The following is a 19,051-nucleotide window of genomic DNA, read 5'->3' as shown; positions in this document are numbered from 1 at the left end:
AGAGGGGCAACTGGGACAGAATCCGGCACCCTGACCGGGACTAGAACCCGGTGTGCTGGTGCCACTAGGCGGAGGATTAGCCTAGTGAGCCATGGCGCCGGCCTAGATGCAGTAGTCTTTACAAGTGTGCATTTCAGAGTCCTGGGTGGGTCCTGGTTTGTGCTTGTGGCAGAGACAATGAGTAACTGGATGGAAGGGGTGAGTAAGCTTTAGGGAAGTCATTTTTGGCACCCTGAATTTTCTTGATTTTTAAGAGTGCATTTTCATTCTTGTTAGATGATAGGAAAGATATTCTGATGAGCCAACATTAATGTTTATGGTTTCATGTTATAAGATATAGCAAGATCTATCTTCTTTTCCCAAAACTTGAATTAAATTTCAATTTATAAAATTTGTAGAAACAGTAGTTGCTTATTGTAAAGTATTGGAACGCTCTTGTAGGTGACTCAGATGTCCTGTTTCCATTCTTTTTGTAGTAAATGTGTTCTGAAATAAATATGATGTGGATGTTTCACAGATGCATTAGCACTTAATCTTAGAAGATCTGGCATAATCTTTTTTTCTTAGGATAGAACGCTTTTCTTCTTATGAAAGCAATGCTTTTTTAAAAAGTCAGTATTGATTTTGGTCTGCTGTTGAGCACTGCACAGCACCTCCATTACCAATACCAGTGCACAGGGCCATGTCCTGCTCTGTTGACCTGAAAAATGTCATAGCCCCACGTGCACAGGAGGCCAGCGTAGTTAGTGCACAGGTACTACCTGCCCTACCTGATAATACATAAAATTCAACCATAATCTGAGAACTCAAAATGGAGCTTTCAGGACTGAAAGAGAGACAACATATACACTTCAAATCTTTGAGGAGTCAAAGCTTCAAAATTTAATTGGATTCTAGGAACAATATAAATCTTAAATACATGTTTTAAAGATTCATAGAAAGTTAGGCTACTTGCAGCTAATACCATGCTAACTGAAAAAAATGTTCAATAGATATTAACTAATACCTGAAGATTTAATTATGCTTTAAAAGCCAAAGCTTATATCAGCCTCTTTAATGTGGCTTGAAAGTTATTTAGTCTTAAATATAATCTGATATAGAATATTATAATTCTTTCTAGCTTAATTTTTGAATAAACCTTGAATATAATGGTAAGTGGGAATTTTAAATTAGTTAATAAAAGTTACACTGACGATGAAGAAATATTAAAGTGTAGAAAGTGGCAGGTACCCAGTTCTTACCATCATTTGTATATTCCTCCATACCCACCTACCTATCCTTCTTTCCATCTTTTCTTTTCATTATCTTTTGTCAGTTTTTTGTTTGTATATTTCTTTTCATTTAGTGTATCTTTTAAAATTTCTTCATACTTTTATGTACATATAAAAACACACTGCCAAAGATAATTTATAAGAAAGACCATTGAATTTTTTTAAAAAGTAACATACCCATTGAAGAAAAACTGGCATATAATCAGTGTAACTCCCCTCCCAAATATTATAGCTTTTATGATTTTGTTATATTCTTCTTTTCTTATGTGTCTAGGTGTACAGGCACCACATCATCAGTATTATCAGGGACTGAACATACCAAGACAACCAAGCTATAATCCAACACAGTCTTGCAATGTGTACTAAGGTCTCATGAATTGATTGTAATAATCTCAGACTTCTAGGCGTTTGATTTTTTGATTGATCAATTAGCTTTTGTTGGTGGATTTGAGTATGGAGATGGATTTGGATGAAGTACAGCAATTTACTTGTTTAGTGTGATAGACTACAGTGTATTGAAATTTTTTTTTCCTTTTCAGTTTTTTTTTTAACTTTTATTTAATGAATATAAATTTCCAAAGTACAGCTTATGGATTACAGTGGCTTTTTTCCTTGATGTGAATGGAAGGAGAGAAGGAGCGGGAGAGGGGAGGGTTGCTGGTGGGATTGAAGTTATGGGGGGGGTAGCCATTGTATTGAAATTTTTATACTAATTTGCAAACATACTCAGCAGTGGAGAGAATAGGATAATGAACTCCCATATACTTATCACCCATATTTAAAATATTATCAAGGTTTTGCCACATTTGTCTTAGCTATTTAAAATTTTTCTTTTTCTCTTTTTGACATAAAGGAAATTCTGTATCATGTGATTTTTTACTTCCGTATTCTTGACTATTCATCTCTAAGACATGTTTTCTTATATAACTGTAATTCATTATAATACCTACAGAGTTAACAAAGTTGACATTATCTCATACCTTAATTTCCTATAGTAGACTTAGACTTAAATTTTTTTTTTCATTTAAAGCCAATCAAATGTATCCTGTAATGCTTTCATTGAAACAACTGTATTTCTTTTTCAGATTAGTGATGATGAACCGGGTTATGACCTAGATTTATTTTGTATACCTAATCATTATGCCGAGGACTTGGAAAGGGTGTTTATTCCTCATGGACTCATTATGGACAGGTTAGTAATATTTTAAGTTGAAGTTTTCTATTTTTTTCTTATATTAATTTTAGGTGTTAGCAGCTGTTCTGAATAATTGATATTTCAACATAAACTAGGCCAAATTGTTAAATAATAGATGTCTCCTATTTGTAAAGTCCTCTTTATTGAAAAAGAGATGGGGTTCTTATTAATTACCCAGTATAACTCAAGGTATAGTGGAACTCTGTAGAGAGTAGAAAAAAGTAAGCATTGAAGGGAGGCTGGAAGAATGAACTCTAACTGTAGACTTTGATTTCTTGGTCCTAAACAGCAGGGTAATGAGCTGGGGCTAAATCACCTGAAGGCAGTGTCAGATTTTGCTTATTACAAACACATAATTTGAAAATTTCCCCTCAAATGAATTACAGTGAAAACCCATAGTTGATATTTGAACATGTGCCTTGTGTGTCTGGCTATTCAGTTTTTTTTTTTTTTCTAATTACAATGCCAGCATGTTTGTGTTGTAAAACATTCTGAATAATGTGGAGTAAAGTTCTCTCCTCGGCTTCCTGTAAGTGTTCCCTCCTTGGACACTGGCTATGCACTTATATTGTATGCAAATATAGATAAGACATATCTGTTTAAACATATGGGTACATACTGTCCTATAGTTCTAACATTCATTGGATTTTCAAATTTTTTAATTTTTAAAAATTTTTATTTATTTATTTATTTTTGACAGGCAGAGTAGACAGTGAGAGAGACAGAAAGGTCTTCCTTTTTTTCCATTGGTTCACCCCTCCAATGGCCGCTGCAGCCGGTGCGCTGTGCTGATCCGAAGGCAGGAGCCAGGTGCTTCTCCTGGTCTCTCCCATGCGGGTGCAGGGCCCAAAGACTTGGGCCATCCTCCACTGTACTCCTGGGCCACAGCAGAGAGCTGGTCTGGAAGAGGGGCAACCGGGATAGAATCCAGCACCCCAACCGGGACTAGAACCCGGTGTGCTGGCGCCACAGGCGTAGGATTAGCCTATTGAGCCATGGTGCCGGCCATTTATTGGATTTTTTAAATATGATTACATCTAGAGCTGTCTGTTAAAAGTTACATAGCATTCCATATTATGATTTTACCGTAACTGATTAGGGAACATCATTTATACGTTCTACACATTTTGGCATTTGCTCATCTTTATCCATGTGGAAATTCTAAGTCAAAGGAAAAGTGTTCATTGAGTATTTTGGCATTGCCAATTTATCCTTCAAAATGATGTATCATTTTCTACTCCCAGTGATATTGGAGAGTGTCTTTTTCCTAATGATCTCTCCTTATGTTAGCTATTATCAAGGATACATTATTCAGAATTTGCTAATCTAATAGGAGAAAATGGCATCTTATTTTTATTTGCATGTAAAAAATTAATGATAGATATTTTGCTATACCTGGTTTTTTTTTTTTAATTTTTGACAGGCAGAGTGGACAGTGACAGAGAGAGAGACAGAGAGAAAGGTCTTCCTTTGCCGTTGGTTCACCCTCCAATGGCCGCCGCTGCTGGCACACTGCTGCCAGCGCACCACGCTGATCCGAAGGCAGGAGCCAGGTGCTTCTCCTGGTCTCCCATGGGGTGCAGGGCCCAAGCACTTGGGCCATCCTCCACTGCACTCCCGGGCCACAGCAGAGAGCTGGCCTGGAAGAGGGGCAACCGGGACAGAATCCGGCGCCCCGACCGGGATTAGAACCCGGTGTGCCGGCGCCGCAAGGCGGAGGATTAGCCTGTTGAGCCACGGCGCCGGCCTATACTTGGTTTTTGAAGGCATACAATTTTAATTTAATTTTATGAAGCAAGGACACTTCATGAGCACAAAGGATGTGTTTTCTTGAAGTTTAGTGTTTATGAGCTAGCTGTGTGTTATAGTTTAAACACATGGAACTTTCTGTTTAATTCCTGATTTTGTTTCTGTAGGACTGAAAGGCTTGCTCGAGATGTGATGAAGGAGATGGGAGGCCATCACATTGTAGCCCTCTGTGTGCTCAAGGGGGGCTATAAGTTTTTTGCTGACCTGCTGGATTATATTAAAGCCCTGAATAGAAATAGTGATAGATCCATTCCTATGACTGTAGATTTTATCAGACTGAAGAGCTACTGTGTAAGTATATATAATATGCTCGTTTTTAAAACTGTAGAAACTATAGTTTTCCTGTTTTCATTCTTTAAGATTGATGTATTTATTTGCTTGAAAGGCAGTTTCCAGAGAGAGAGGGGGGAAGAGGCAGAGAGAAATCTCTCATCTGCTGGTTCACTCCCCAAATGGCTACAAAAGCCAGGTCTGGGCCAGGCCAAAGCTAGGAGCCTGGAACTCTGAGTCTCCGATGTAGGTGCCAGGGAACCAAGCCCTTGGACCATCTTCCAGTGCTTTCCCAGTCACATTAGCAGAGAGCAGAATCGGAAATGGAGCAGCCAAGACTTGAACCAGCTTGAATTAAAGACTTTTTGAATACAGAATTTGAATTTTTACTCAACAGAATTTATTGACTGATGATTTACACCAGAACTCAATTCTGGTCAGAGTCAGAGCATGTTCATGGTATGGATTTATCTTTTTGGTCTTCTTTAACGCCCTCATCACCCCCCAGCAGCCACAGATTTGGAGATTTGGCAAGAATGTTGTTTCTTTGGAAAGCAAAGATGAGGAGCCCCCAAACAGAGGAAGGTTATCTTTACTGTTTTCATTTTTTAGAAGTATTTCGTAGTTGTAAGAGCAGTTTGGAGCAGTAGAAACACTGACATTTTATTTCTGTTTTGTACTTTTAGGTTTCTCTTGGTTGATTTTTCTACCTTTTTTTTTTTTTTTTTTCATTTCATTCAGAAGTCAGGGAGGGAGACAGGAAGACAGAGATCTGCTTTCTGCCAGTTCACTCCCCAAATGCCCGCAATGATCAGGGCTGGACTGGGCCAAAACCATTAACTGGGATTTCAGTCCAGGTCTCACATCTAGGTGGTGGGGACTCAAGTACTCAACTCTGCTGCCTTCCAGGGTGTACTTTAACAAGGAAGCTGGATGAGAAGCCGAGGATTTGAAGCAGGCGCTCTGAAAAGGGATGTGGCCGTTAAGAGATGACTTAACCACTGAGCCAAATGCCCACCTCTCTACTTTTAGTTGTTTTTTTTTTTAAGTTCTTAGAGTATTAAGTTGAGCTCCTCAGCTGATAAAAAAGCATGAAATAGTAAACATAAGTAAAACATACTCTGTTAATTTTCATTTAGAGAAAAATATATTTTATGTCAAGTTCTTTGTAAATTTACTGTTGAACAGTAGAAATTAAGAAAACTATCCAGATACTATCTACTGATTTGAAATAACTTTTCTAGCCTGTTTAATAATTCAAAAGCTTGGGGTTGGCATTGTGGCATAGTGAGTAAAGCCACTGCCTGCATCCCATATGGGCACCAGTTCGAGTCCTTGCTGCTCTACTTCCGATCCAGCTCCCTGCTAATGCACTTGGGAAAGCAGCGGAAGATGACCCAAGTATTTGGGTCTCTGCCATCCATGTGGGAGACCCAGAAGAAGCTCCTGGCTCCTGGCTTCAGTGTGACCCAGCCCTGGCCTTTGTAGGCATTTGGGAAGTGAACCAGCGAATGAAGATCGATCTCTCTCTCTCTAGCTCTGCCTTTCAAGTAAATAAAATAAACCTTTAAAAACATAATTCAAAAGCTTATCATGGAAGACATTCACATGCATATAAAATTCCAGGCAGCTTAATTTGATAAAAGCATAAAAAGTAAATTTTAATTTGTTTACAGCATCCAGTAACATTGATAGTATGATTTTATGTGCTGATCTTGATCAGTTTGAAACAGTACATTAAAGCTGGCTGATTTATATTAATCCTAAAGAAATGTTCCATGAAGCATTAAATAGTCCCAGATTATATAAGTAATAAGCAATTCAGTGTCCATGTAGCCATCCATCTTTTTCTTCAAACTAAAAAATACATTTTTCTGATTAAGAGAATACATGCTTATTATTTGAAAAAAAAATAGCTGAAGGACATTTATAGAGGAATTAAGTCATTCCAAATTCTACCACTCCTTTTTTATTTCTAACACTTTCAAAGAATTTACTCTCTGTATACACACACACATACACACATTAGAGTTTATAAACTCTTTTTTTGCAAAGATTTATTTATTTGAAAGGCAGAGTTAGAGAGGGAGGGAGAGAGAGAGAGAATGATCTTCCATCCACCGGCTCACTCCTCAAATGGCCACAATGGCCAGGTCTGGGCCAAGCTGAAGCCAGGAGCCCAGAGTTCCATTCGGGTCTCCTGTGTGAATGGCAATAGTTCAAGTAATTGGACCATCTTCCTCTGTTTTCCCAGGCACATTAGCATGGAGCTGGATTGGAAGTGGAGCAGCCAGGCCTCGAACTTGTGCTCATATGGGATGCCAGCATTATAGGCAGCAGTTTAACCTGCTGTACCACAGAGCTGCCACCTTTTATTTGCATATTTGCCTAGTGCCTAGATGGAACAGCCCAGGGATTTCAAATACCGTATTTCATTAAAGATGTCACTGATCTTAGGATTTACTACTGGGGTAAGCATTTGGTGCAGCGATTAAGATGCTACTTGAGAAGCCTGCATCCCACTTCAGAGTAACTGAGTTCAAGTCACCGTTCTGCTTCCCATCCACCTTCCTGCTAATGCTAATACTACCATTAGCTTCCCACTGATGATAGGCAGCAGGTGTTGGCTGAAGTACTTGGGTCCTTACTATCCATGTGGGAGACCTAGATGAAGTTTTGAGCTCTTGGCTTCAGCCTGGCCCAGCCCCAGCTGTCAGGCATTTGCTGAGTGAACCAGAAGGTAAGAAGATCAATCTCCCTGTCCCTCTCTCTCTCTGCATTTCAATTAAATAAAAAATAAAATTTACAAAAGACTTACTATTGTTTTTTGCATTGCTGAAGGAGAACACTTCCAGTTATAGTTGTGTAGTGTCATCAGTTGTAATATGTCGATTTCACAGGTATTAAAGTGTGAATGTGCATCTTGGAACAATGAAATACAGTATTATATGTTCAGTGATCTTTTCTGCCATTAAGATTCTTTGATATTCAGAAAAATGAATTAATATGCAAATGTATTCCCTCTATTGCAAGATCATTTCAATATTGTAGTAAAATTTTTTTCTAAAACTGTTTAAGACTTGGGAGGAAAAGTTGTTAGACAAGTACATTTTTATGAGAATGTTTTTATGTGGGCCTTAAGCGAAGGGTAAATTAGCCTGGTTATGGTATATGTAGACTAAATGGCTGATATTAAGATGAAATTGCTCTCAGGACTTGGCATTCTTAGAGAACACTCTTTTCCTAGTTACAAATGATCCTTGTTTACACTTAAGAACAATGAGGCATAGAGAGATTAAAGGACTTGTCTAAGATCAGACAGGTCTTTGATTTGAACCTAGGTGTTAATTCTGTGCAGAACTTAGGGTTTTACTTGGGAAAAGTAAAACTAACTGACATAGGTCCTCTAATATGTGCTTCCTATTATTTCTTCATTCTCTGTTAATCAGAAGTTTTGCATGCAAGCAATTCATTTTTCCACTTAGGGGATTTTTCCTTTGTTGCAGTTAGGATTCAGTCTTGATCTTGATAGTTGCTCTTTAGGCTATCTGTTTAACATCGTCAAAGATACAATTCACCAACTTGCTTTGAGTGAGCATATTCAGTTAAAGACAAATGCAGCAGAGATTGGAGTAGCTTCTTGGTATACAGAATGATGTTGTAGGATCCGTATTGATAGAAAGAAGGTTGCTGTAGTGAAGCAAATTAATATATTTGTCAACTCACATAGTTACCCTTTTTTCTTTGTTTTGGTGGCAAGAACATTAAAACTGCTCATTTAGCGTAAATCTCAAGTACAGTACAACTTTATTACCTATGCACTTCTTGCTGTATATTAGATCTCTAGGCATGTTCTTTATCCTACATATCTACTTCTTTGTATCCTCTGACCTACACCTTCACATTTCCTCACCAACTCTCATAGTTTCCTTTGTGCCTTTTTTAAACTATTGTTTACCAGTTTTAATAAAGGGTACATTTCCTTGAGAAGGAGGGGACTTCAAAAAGTTTGTGGAAAAATTTTGGGGCAGGTGTTGTGGCATCACGAGTAAAGCCACCTGCCATGCTGGTTCGTGTCCTGGCTGCTCCACTTCCAATCTGGCTCCCTGTTAATGGCCTGGGAAGGCAGCAGGGGATGGCCCAACTGCTTGGGCCCCTGCCACCCATATGGCAGACTGGAAAGAAGCTCCTGGCTCTTGGTTTCAGCCTGGCCTGGGCTCAGCCCCAGCCTCAGTCATTGTGGCCGGCTGGGGAGTGAACCAGTGAACGGAAAACCTCTCTCTGTCTCTTCCCTCTCTCTTTAGCTCTGAGTTCCAAAGAAATAACCTTTTTTTAAAATAAGATTTTTTTATTTTGTTGCAAAAATTTTTGAAGCCGCATAATTTGTTCATAATGATGAACTTTTTGAGGACCCCGCATTGTAAAGGATACAGGTGAATATCCTGATGAGATGCATGACAGGGAAAGGCTGCAGAGTTTCATTGCCCTTTCTGGGTCTGCCACACTCCCAGCACCTCCATGTGTTCAGCAACCCAGAATCTACCCTCCTCCCCACGAGGTTTCTTAAAGGGTCTCCTAAAGACATTTCTAAGAGATCAGTAGCTTTTAGCTTGACCTTTATCTCTGTTATTACTTAGTCATTTGCTTTGAGCTTTGCTTTTCTTTCCAGAATAGTTAAAATTAAATGTAAGTACACCTCTTTGATGTTGATACTAGAATAGCTAGAGCTTATCTTCTATAAATCTGTCTCTATATATTTAAAGCTAATGAAGTCATTGATGCCTTTCTCCTAATTACTGAATTGAGACCATAGTCAGGGCTGAGGGAAAGAATTTGACAGGAATAGGGATACAATATCTGTGGTGTAAGAAAAATTTAACAGAATTAGGGTCACAAGTACTCTTTCTGGTCCCTTCCCATGGACTTTGATGCAGTTCTTATCAGGCAACTGAGGTTTTATTTATTCTTTATTTCCATTTTATTTGAAAGGCAGAGATATTTTCCATCTGCTGGTTCACATCCAAATGCCTGAAATAGCCAAGGCTGGGCCAGGTTGAATCCAGGAGCCCAGAATTCTGTTCAGGTCTGCCACGTGGGTGGCACAGACCCAGGTAGTTGAGCTGTCAACTGCTATCTCTCAAGCACACATTAGCAGCAAGTTGGGTCAGAATCAGAGCCAGTAGTAGATGAACTTGGGTACTTTGATATGGGATCCAGTTATCCCAAGCAGTGTCTTTTTTTTTTTTTTTTGTAAATAATGAACCTTATTTTTTATTATTGCCAATCCCCTAAGATATTGTACTTTACAAATCTCCTACCTCTCCCACCCCTCCCTTGTTTTATATTTTATAAAGTTAGTGCAGGCTTTGCTGTCCCCTGGGCCAGGAAGGAGGCACTTCCCCACCCACCCACCTGGCCTGCCCCTGCTGCTGCCCATGAGGTTGGGCCTTTTTAATCGCCAAATTGCTCCGTCCCACAGCTCAGCATATGCTTCAAGAAGGCAAAATATTAAAAAAAAAAAAAAGATCAGCATCAACTCCTGACTCTGTGGGGTGGGGGCAAGGCTTAGCAACTGGGAGGGAGAAAGGTAAGTTTGTTTACATTCTGCCAGGAGTGGGAGTGGGGCTTGGGGCTCTGGGGAAGTAAGAAGACATTCTGTTTGGGCTGTCTTCTCCCAGCCAGCGCTGAATTTGAACTTGACCATCAGAGCCCAGAACATTCTGCAGTGCCCTCCACCTGCCGGCTGCTGCAAAGGCCAGCTGTGGTGGAGTGTGGGAGCAGAGGGTGCAGAAGCCCCAGAGCGTGCTGCCTTTGCTGCTGCCGCTGTGGGCCAGGCACCACACTACACATGTCACGTGGCCTCCTATGAGTGCCCTTTTTTTAAAAAAAATATTTATTTTATTTATTTGAAACACAGAGTTACAGAGAGATGTAGAGCCAGAAAGAGGGAGAGGTCTTCCATTCACTGGTTCACTCCCCAATTGGCCACAACGTCCAGGGCCGGAACTGAGCTGATCTGAAGCCAGGAGCCAGGAGCTTCTTCAGGTCTCCCACGTGGGTGCAGGGGCCCAAGGACTTGGGCCATCTTCTACTGCTTTCCCAGGCCATAGCAGAGAGCTGGATCGGAAGTGGAGCAGCCAGGACTTGAATCAGTGCCCACAGGGGATGCCGGTACTGCAGACCGGGGCTTTAACCCACAGCACCACAGCGCCAGCCCCCCAAGCAGTGTCTTAACTGCTGTACCAAGTCTGTCCCTGAGGTTCTATATAAGCACCCTGATTCTTAGAACATAAAAATGTTTTACTTTGGTCCCCAGAAACCACAAATTTTGAAAAAAAAAATTAAGGAAATCGACTAATACCCGCAGCAAACACAAGATCATCTGTACCATGCAGGGTGCTATTATAGGTCATACAGTTGGTTCTTTTGAATACATTTATCTTATTAGGTTCTAGTCCCAAACCAGGAATGGAATGAAAAGCATGAAAATAGGATGTAGTAGCTTCTGAAGGTTTGAAAACACTGTACCTGGGTGTACTAGATTGATCCTCTGCCTGCAGCGCTGGCATTCCCAGATGGGCGCCGGTTCTAGTCGCGGCTGATCCTCTTCTGATCCAGCTCTCTGCTGTGGCCTGGGAAAATAGTAGAAGATGGCCCAAGTCCTTGGGCCCCTGCACCCACGTGGGAGACCTGAAAGAAGCTCCTGGCTCCTGGCTTCGGATCAGCACAGCTCCGGCCATTGCGGCCATTTGGGGAGTGAACCAACGGATGGAGGACCTTTCTCTCTGTCTCTCTCTCTCTCACTGTCTGTAATTCTACCTGTCAAGTAAATAAAAAAATCTAAAAAAAACCAAAACTGTACCTGAAAGATACCAGGTGTTAAGTATCAGTACTAACTCTTCGATCTTTTCTAGTACCATGTGTGCTAAATGGCATCATTGATACATTTAGAGCAGTGTTGTCCAATAGAATTTGCTGTGATGATGGAAGTGTTGTCTGTCTGTGCTGTCTGGTACAGAGCCACTTGCCATGTGTGGCTGTTGAGCACTTGAAATATGTGTTGTCTAATAATGGAACAGACTTTATTTTGAATAATTTAAATTGCTGCACGTGTCTCGTGGCTAACTATGTTGGACACTGCAGACAGGACTAGACCATATGTAAGGGCCCTGCTTCGTCAGCATCATTTTTTTAAACTGCTAATAATCTATTTTTAAAAAGCAATGTGTTTAAAGGACTGAGATTTGATGATTGTTTACAGCCCTTGTCTCTACTGTTGAAGAACAGTGTTTCTTTTCTTCATACTATTTATTGAACTCTTTACTTAGCATAAGGTTAACCTTATCAGTATAAAGTAAACTGAAAATAGACCTTTTTAAAAAATAAGAATGGGAACAGGAGAGGAAGAAGGGTTGGAGCATGGGTGAGAGGGAAAGTAGGGTGGGAAGAATCACTATATTCCTAAATCTGTGTGAAATACATGAAACTTGTATAACTTAAATAAAATTTTAAAAAATGAGCTCATAAAGTACAAATGAATAAATTACCTGGGTATTTATCCTTCCAGACTTATTTTTCTGCATATTTTTTAAAGATTTATTTATTTAGTTGAAAGTCAGAGTTACACAGAGAGAAGGAGAGGCAGAGAGAGAGGGAGGTCTTCTATCTGATGGTTCACTCCCCAAATGGCAGCAATGGCCGGGACTGAGCCAGATCGAAGTTAGGAGCCAGGAGCTTCTTCCGGGTCTCCTACGCAGGTGCAGGGGCCCAAGGACTTGGGCCATCTTCTGCTGCTTTCCCAGGCCATAGCAGAGAGCTGGATTGGAAGTGGAGCAGCCAGGACTCTAACCAGTGCCCATATACAGGATGCTGGCACCGCAGGCAACAGCTTTACCTGCTACGCCACAGCACTGGCCCCTGCATTTATATATTTTTATCTGTTGTCTTTATCTGAGGTCCACTCTGCTTCTAAAAGTATATGATTCTAAACTCCCACTTTCATTGGTATTTGATCAGAGAATAGAAAAAACAGTTAAAGGACAAGATGGTTGAGAGACTGTGGTGTGAAGAGAAAATATTATTGTGTATGGTAGACTTGGGACCTAGTTGGATATCAAGATGCTATTCCCAATGAGAAAATTCCATTCTTAGAGGATCCACAAAGAAGCAAGCTGCATAGCAGTGTATCATTGGAAGTCCTGGATGTCGATCCAGGGCTTCCTGCCTCAGTAATACTTCTAGTCATACACTCTTGAGAAGCCAGCCTTGGTGATGGGCTCCTGCTTCTTTATCCTGAAGTGTCAACCTACCTGTTTGTTTTAAGCATTTCTTTACCTACTCCTTTGCTGTAACAAGCTACAGTTCTTTTTTTTTTTAAGATTATTTATTTATTTGAAAGAGTTTCTTTAAAAAAAAAAGAGTTTCATACAGAGAGAAGGAGAGTCAGAGAGAGAAAGAGAGGGGTCTTCCATCTGCTGGTTCACTCCCCAATTGGCCGCAACTGCTGGAGCTGTGCTGATCCGAAGCCAGGAGGCAGGAGCTTCCTCTGGGTCTCCCATGCAGGTGCAGGGGCCCAAGGACTTGGGCCATCTTCCACTACTTTCCCAAGCGATAAGCTATAGTTCTTGTTGCTATCTAGAGGTCTTAAAAATACCTGGTAATGGGCAAGTAGGAACGAACGATGTTCTTTCATATTAACCTTCTCGTTTTTTCATCTGGTCTCAAGAAGTAGACAAAATTGAAACAGACACTAATGGTATATGGAAAGGAGCATCAAGAATCCATGGAACTGGAATTAAAGGATACATCTTTGGCTTAGTGGTTCAGCTGCAGTTTGGGACACCGGTGTCCCGTATTGGCGTGCCTGCCTTTGACTTCTAGCTCAGCTCCCAATTCCAGCTTCCTGATGCGGAGCACCCTGCTGGGCTGCAGGTGATTGTTCAAGTAGTAGAATCCCTGCTGAAGTCCCCTTGAATTAATAGACCTAAAGATTTCCATGGGAATTTTATGTAGTTGATGGTGATACTTTGAGTTAAGGACAAAGGACAGATTGGATTCTCTGGCTGAGAGGAGTGGGAAGACAGAATGGTGGAAGAAGGTCGGGGGGCCTCCCCTCACTCATGCCAGCCTTGTTATCCAAGACTTTACCCTGATGACAGATGACACACATAAGAGGCACTCGGTAAAAAGGATGCATTGAAAAGGTTGTTAACAGTAAGGGAGTCAGGGGGGTTCTTGAAGTTTCTCTGGCTATGCAAGTGAGGTAGTTGATCCGTGGGTGCCACTTGTGTATACAGTTGGGATACTTATACTTGTATTCCAGCACAGGGAACCCATTACTGTTACAGGAGTCTTTTATTACCTTCTGTTTAAAAGGTGATTGTAGTTCCTTGAAAAAGGCCTTAGAAAAGACTTAACTGAAAAACCTTGGGCCCAATGTATTGAATTGTGATGTTAGTGTAACAGTGGTATTTTTCGTTCTTAAAGTTCTCTTGTCTCTTATCACCATAGCCTTTGGATTCTGGGAGTTTTTCTGTGATTCCACACTGTTCAGTTCTCAATTATTTACTCTTCATAAAAAGGAATTGGAGTTGGAGTGTAATACCAAATTGTTACAGAAGATGTCACTATTTAGCAATCATTTAACATGACTTCCTCATAAAGCTTCAAGTTCTGTACAATTTTTTCCTGTTACTCATGTATGTTTGAAACACCAGGTTTTAACAATGACAAGGAGAATCTCTGATTTCCATAAGATAAGAAGTAATATGCAAGGGCTTTTAATATCATAAGTCTTACATTTAGTTTGCAACACCAAATAGTATTAGCCTATTTGTATTTTTCAAAAATAATATTCCAGGGGCCTGCGTGGTGGTATAGCAGGTAAAGCTGCCGCCTGTGATGCTGGCATCCCATATAGATGTCCCAGCTGCTCCACTTCTGATTCAGCTGCCTGCTAATATCCTGGGAAAGCAGCGGAAGATGGCTCAAGTGCTTGGGGTCCCTGCACCCACGTGGAAGACCCACAGAAGCTCCTGACTACGGACCAGCTCCGGCCAATGCGGACATTTGGGGAGTGAACAAATAAGAGAAATGATGTAAAAGTCATGAGAGCAGGGGCTGGTGTTGTGATGTAGCAGGTTAAGCTGCTGCCTGCAGTGCTAGCATCCCGTTTGGGAACCAATTCTAGTCCCGGCTGCCCCACTTCCAATCCAGCCCTCTGCTAATGTACCTGGGAAAGCAGCGGAAGATGGCTTGTAGGGCCCCTGCACCCACATGGGAGACCTAGAAGCTCCTGGCTCCTGGCTTTGGACCAGCCCAGCTCCAGCCATTGCAGACATTTGGAGAGTGAACCAGTGGATGTGAGATCTCTTTCTCCCTTCCTCCCTCTTTCTAACTCTGCCTTTCAAGTAAATAAATAAATCTTTAAAAAACTCCATAAAAATGACATGTATGTGGATGTATATAACAAAAATAGAATTAGATAAAAGTGAAAAGTCTTATTGTCCCCATTCTCACTACTCAGAGATAATTGTTGTAAAAATTTTTTTTTAGTCCTGAATTAAAAATGACTTCATAGGCAACACATTATTCTACTACTTGGTATTTGTAATTAGCATTATTCCATGTCTAATGTGTATTAGATTGGCAGATTCTTTTTAATAGCTTCATGGTATAGCATTGTGTAGATGAATTTAATTTAACTAATTCCCTGTTAATAGATAGATAATACTTTTTTTAAAAATTTTTTTTTTTGACAGGCGGAGTGGACAGTGAGAGAGAGAGACAGAGAGAAAGGTCTTCCTTTTGCCGTTGGTTCACCCTCCAATGGCCGCCGCGGTAGGCGCGCTGCGGCCGGCGCACCGCGCTGATCCGATGGCAGGAGCCAGGTGCTTCTTCTGGTCTCCCATGGGGTGCAGGGCTCAAGCACTTGGGCCATCCTCCACTGCACTCCCTGGCCACAGCAGAGAGCTGGCCTGGAAGAGGGGCAACCGGGAAAGGATCGGTGCCCCGACCGGGACTAGAACCCGGTGTGCCGGTGCTGCAAGGCGGAGGATTAGCCTAGTGAGCCGCGGCGCCGGCCAAATAATACTTTTTGAAGAACAATTAATGTAGTGGACATCTTTGAATATACTTTTGTATATTTGTGATTGCTTTTGTAACACCAGTTCCAAGAGGTGGAATTACTAGATCAAATGACATATATCTTTCCAATTTTAATAGATATTGCTGTATCTTTTTCAACAGAGGTTGTACTAATTTATATTCTCACCAACAGCAAGAATGCTTGTTTCCCCTTAATGTATCATCAGACTTAAGTTTTACTAGTGTGGGAGGATGAACAATAGAATAATGTTTTGGTACTTATTTCTCAGCTCGGGATCATTTTTTAAAAAGATTTTTTTATTTATTTGAAAGGCAGAGTTACAGAAAGAGAGGGGAAGGGAAAACAGAGAGCTTCCATCCACTGATTAACTCCCCAAATATCTGCAATGGCTAGGGCTGGGCCAGACCAAAGCCAGGAGCCGGGAGGTTCTTCCAGATCTCCCACGTGGGTTCAGGGACCCAAGCACTTGGGCTATCTTCCACTCCTTTTCCAGGCCATTAGCAGGGAGCTGGATTGGAAGTGGAGCAGCTGGGACTTGAGCCAGCGCCCATATGGGATGCTGGCTTTCTAGGTGGTGGCTTTACCTGCTATGACTCAGTGCCAGCCCCCAGCTAGGTATTGTTTTATAGATTATGACCTTTCCTTCTATAAATTTTCTATTTATGTGTGTTCGCCAGTTTCCTGTGGATTACTATTGTAGGCACTCAAGGTATAATAGGAATATTTGTTACAGATCTTTTCAGTTTAGATGCATGTTATGCCTAGGTTTTTATCTGTTTTAAATATGTGAAAAAAATTCTCCACTGTATTCCAGTCTGCTTATGGCTTTATTTTTTACATTTAGATTTTAACCCATCTGGAATTTGTTTGTGTGTATACTTTGAGGTAGGGACCATACTTCATTTTTTTTCCTAAATGGATAACTAGTTGACCAAACCCCATTTGTTGAGCAATTCATCCTTTCCTTACTGACTCCAAATATCATCTTTATCATACACTAAATCATCTATTTCTGGGTCTGTTTCTGGGCTCTACTTTGTTCCTTGATCTCCTTGTTGATCACTGTGCTGGTATTGTACTGTTGTAATGGTTGAGCTTTATGGTGTGTTTTGCTCTCTGACAGGGCAAGTCTAAACTGTTTTGTTCACCTGCCCTTCCACCCTAGTTTTGCTTTGAATCCAGCACAACCAAATTGTCGTCATTTTCACCATCAACTCTGGTGGGTGTTGAGCATTCTCCATTGAAACTCTTGTAAGGGTTTCTACTGGATTCTGTGGGAGCCAAAGAGATGTGTCTTAACGGACTACTGATCAGATGTGATTTCCCAGACAATGCTGAAGATGAGTTGGGCCTGGACTAGACTTTTGGGGGATGTAGCCTTGGGGCTGAGTGTCATATAGACCAGCCCCTACAACTAGCTTACCTCATAGGAATGGTACAGGGCCAGAATCAGACATCTGTCATGCTAATAACTTCCCTCATGGTTCGGAAGTGATTGTGACTGAAGATGGGTGGCTGCTGTGATACTGCCCACTTAAAAATGGATGTACCCTATTTTTAGGACTCAAACATCAAATCAGTAATGTCTACTTAGGACTTTTTACTAATCTCTACTTGAAAATTATGTAATCTTTCATTTCTAGAAACAATTCTTATAATTCATGTCATTCAGAATACCATGCTGTGGACAGTAGATAGCTAACTTCTTAAATCTTCTAGTTCCCATTTGATAATTTGAAGCATGTGTGTACATAAAGATAAACATATATATGTTTTTTTTAACCAGAATGACCAGTCAACAGGGGACATAAAAGTCATCGGTGGAGACGATCTCTCAACCTTAACTGGAAAGGTATGTATCTTACAGAGGAAGAAAGAACCCTTCATACCAAGAGTCAATTAGTAACACTGCTTTCAATCAATCATTAAGAGGCAGTTTACATAGTATAACTAAACGGAGGTTATTTAACCTTTGGAAGCAAAGGTAAATTATTTTCCCTTAGATCATATAATAAAAATGCAGCAGAATCTGATATTAAACTTAAATGTTCATATGGCCAAGTGCTGATGTCTTCCCCTGTGGGAATCCTTCAAAAAATATAGATGGAGGAAAGAGAGGCTTCTTTTTTTTTTTTTTTTGACAGGCAGAGTGGACAGAGAGAGAGAGAGACAGAGAGAAAGGTCTTCCTTTTGCTGTTGGTTCACCCTCCAATGGCCACCGCGGTAGGCGCTCTGCGACCGGCGCACCACGCTGATCTGATGGCAGGAGCCAGGTGCTTCTCCTGGTCTCCCATGCGGGTACAGGGCCCAAGCACTTGGGCCATCCTCCACTGCACTCCCTGGCCACAGCAGAGAGCTGGCCTGGAAGAGGGGCAACCGGGACAGGATCGGTGCCCAGACTGGGACTAGAACCCGGTGTGCCGGCGCCGCAAGGCGGAGGATTAGCTTAGTGAGCCGCGGCGCCAGCAAGAGGCTTCTTTTTAAGCAATAGACTCACACATAGTTTCTTCAATGATAGAGAAGCAGTATAATATAGTAGCTGAAATGGGTACTGGAGCCTGACAGCTTTGATTCAAAGCCTAGCTCAGCAATTTTTTAATCTGTGGCCTCCAGGCAGATATGTAAATAGAGTGTGGGTGACAGTTGCAGCCACCTCATAGAGTTAAGAGAATTAAGTGATATAATGCTTGTAGTGCTCTTTTTTAAAAAATTTATTTATTTATTTGAAAGTCAGAGTGACAGGGAGAGTAGAAAGATCTTCAGTCTTCTAGTTCACTCCCCAGATGGCTGCAATGGTCAGCGCTGGTCCAGGCCAGAGTGGAACCCGGACCTCCATCCAGGTCTCCCGCATGGATGCAGGGGCCCATGGACTTGGGCCATCTTCTGCTGCTTCCATAGGCGTATTAGCAGGGAGGTGGTTCAGAAGCGGAGCAGCTGGATTCCATCCACCAATATGGGGTGCTGGTCTCCCAGGCTATGGCTTAAACTGTTTTGCCACAATGCTGGCCCCAACATGTAGAGCTCTTATAGCAGTTTCTGGTACATAAAGAATTTCATAGAGGCCGGTGCCACGGCTCAATAGGCTAATCCTCTGCCTTGCGGCGCCGGCACACCGGGTTCTAGTCCCGGTTGGGGCACCGATCCTGTCCCGGTTGCCCCTCTTCCAGGCCAGCTCTCTGCTGTGGCCAGGGAGTGCAGTGGAGGATGGCCCAAGTGCTTGGGCCCTGCACCCCATGGGAGACCAGGAGAAGCACCTGGCTTCTGCCTTCGGATCAGCGCGGTGCGCTGGCCACAGTGTGCCGGCCGCGGCGGCCATTGGAGGGTGAACGGAAGACCTTTCTCTGTCTCTCTCTCTCTCTGTCCACTCTGCCTGTCAAAAAAAAAAAAAAAGAATTTCAT

The 19,051-nt window shown here is 41.6% G+C and overlaps 1 protein-coding gene across 1 annotated transcript in view; it reads left to right on the top strand.

Moving 5' to 3' along the window:
* Positions 1-19,051, top strand: part of HPRT1 (hypoxanthine phosphoribosyltransferase 1) — a 45,766-nt gene that overhangs the window by 7,342 nt on the left and 19,373 nt on the right. The window contains exons 2-4 of the mRNA XM_062183162.1: positions 2,357-2,463; positions 4,383-4,566; positions 17,439-17,504. Of these exons, the coding sequence (XP_062039146.1) occupies positions 2,357-2,463; positions 4,383-4,566; positions 17,439-17,504 (357 nt within the window). The remainder of the gene's footprint in view (positions 1-2,356; positions 2,464-4,382; positions 4,567-17,438; positions 17,505-19,051) is intronic.

This window comes from Lepus europaeus, chromosome X (assembly GCF_033115175.1).
Source record: "Lepus europaeus isolate LE1 chromosome X, mLepTim1.pri, whole genome shotgun sequence".
In the NCBI taxonomy this organism is placed as follows: Eukaryota; Metazoa; Chordata; class Mammalia; order Lagomorpha; family Leporidae; genus Lepus; species Lepus europaeus.
The sequence above is the reverse complement of the archived record's forward strand: the minus strand, read 5'-3'. Positions and strand labels throughout refer to the sequence as shown.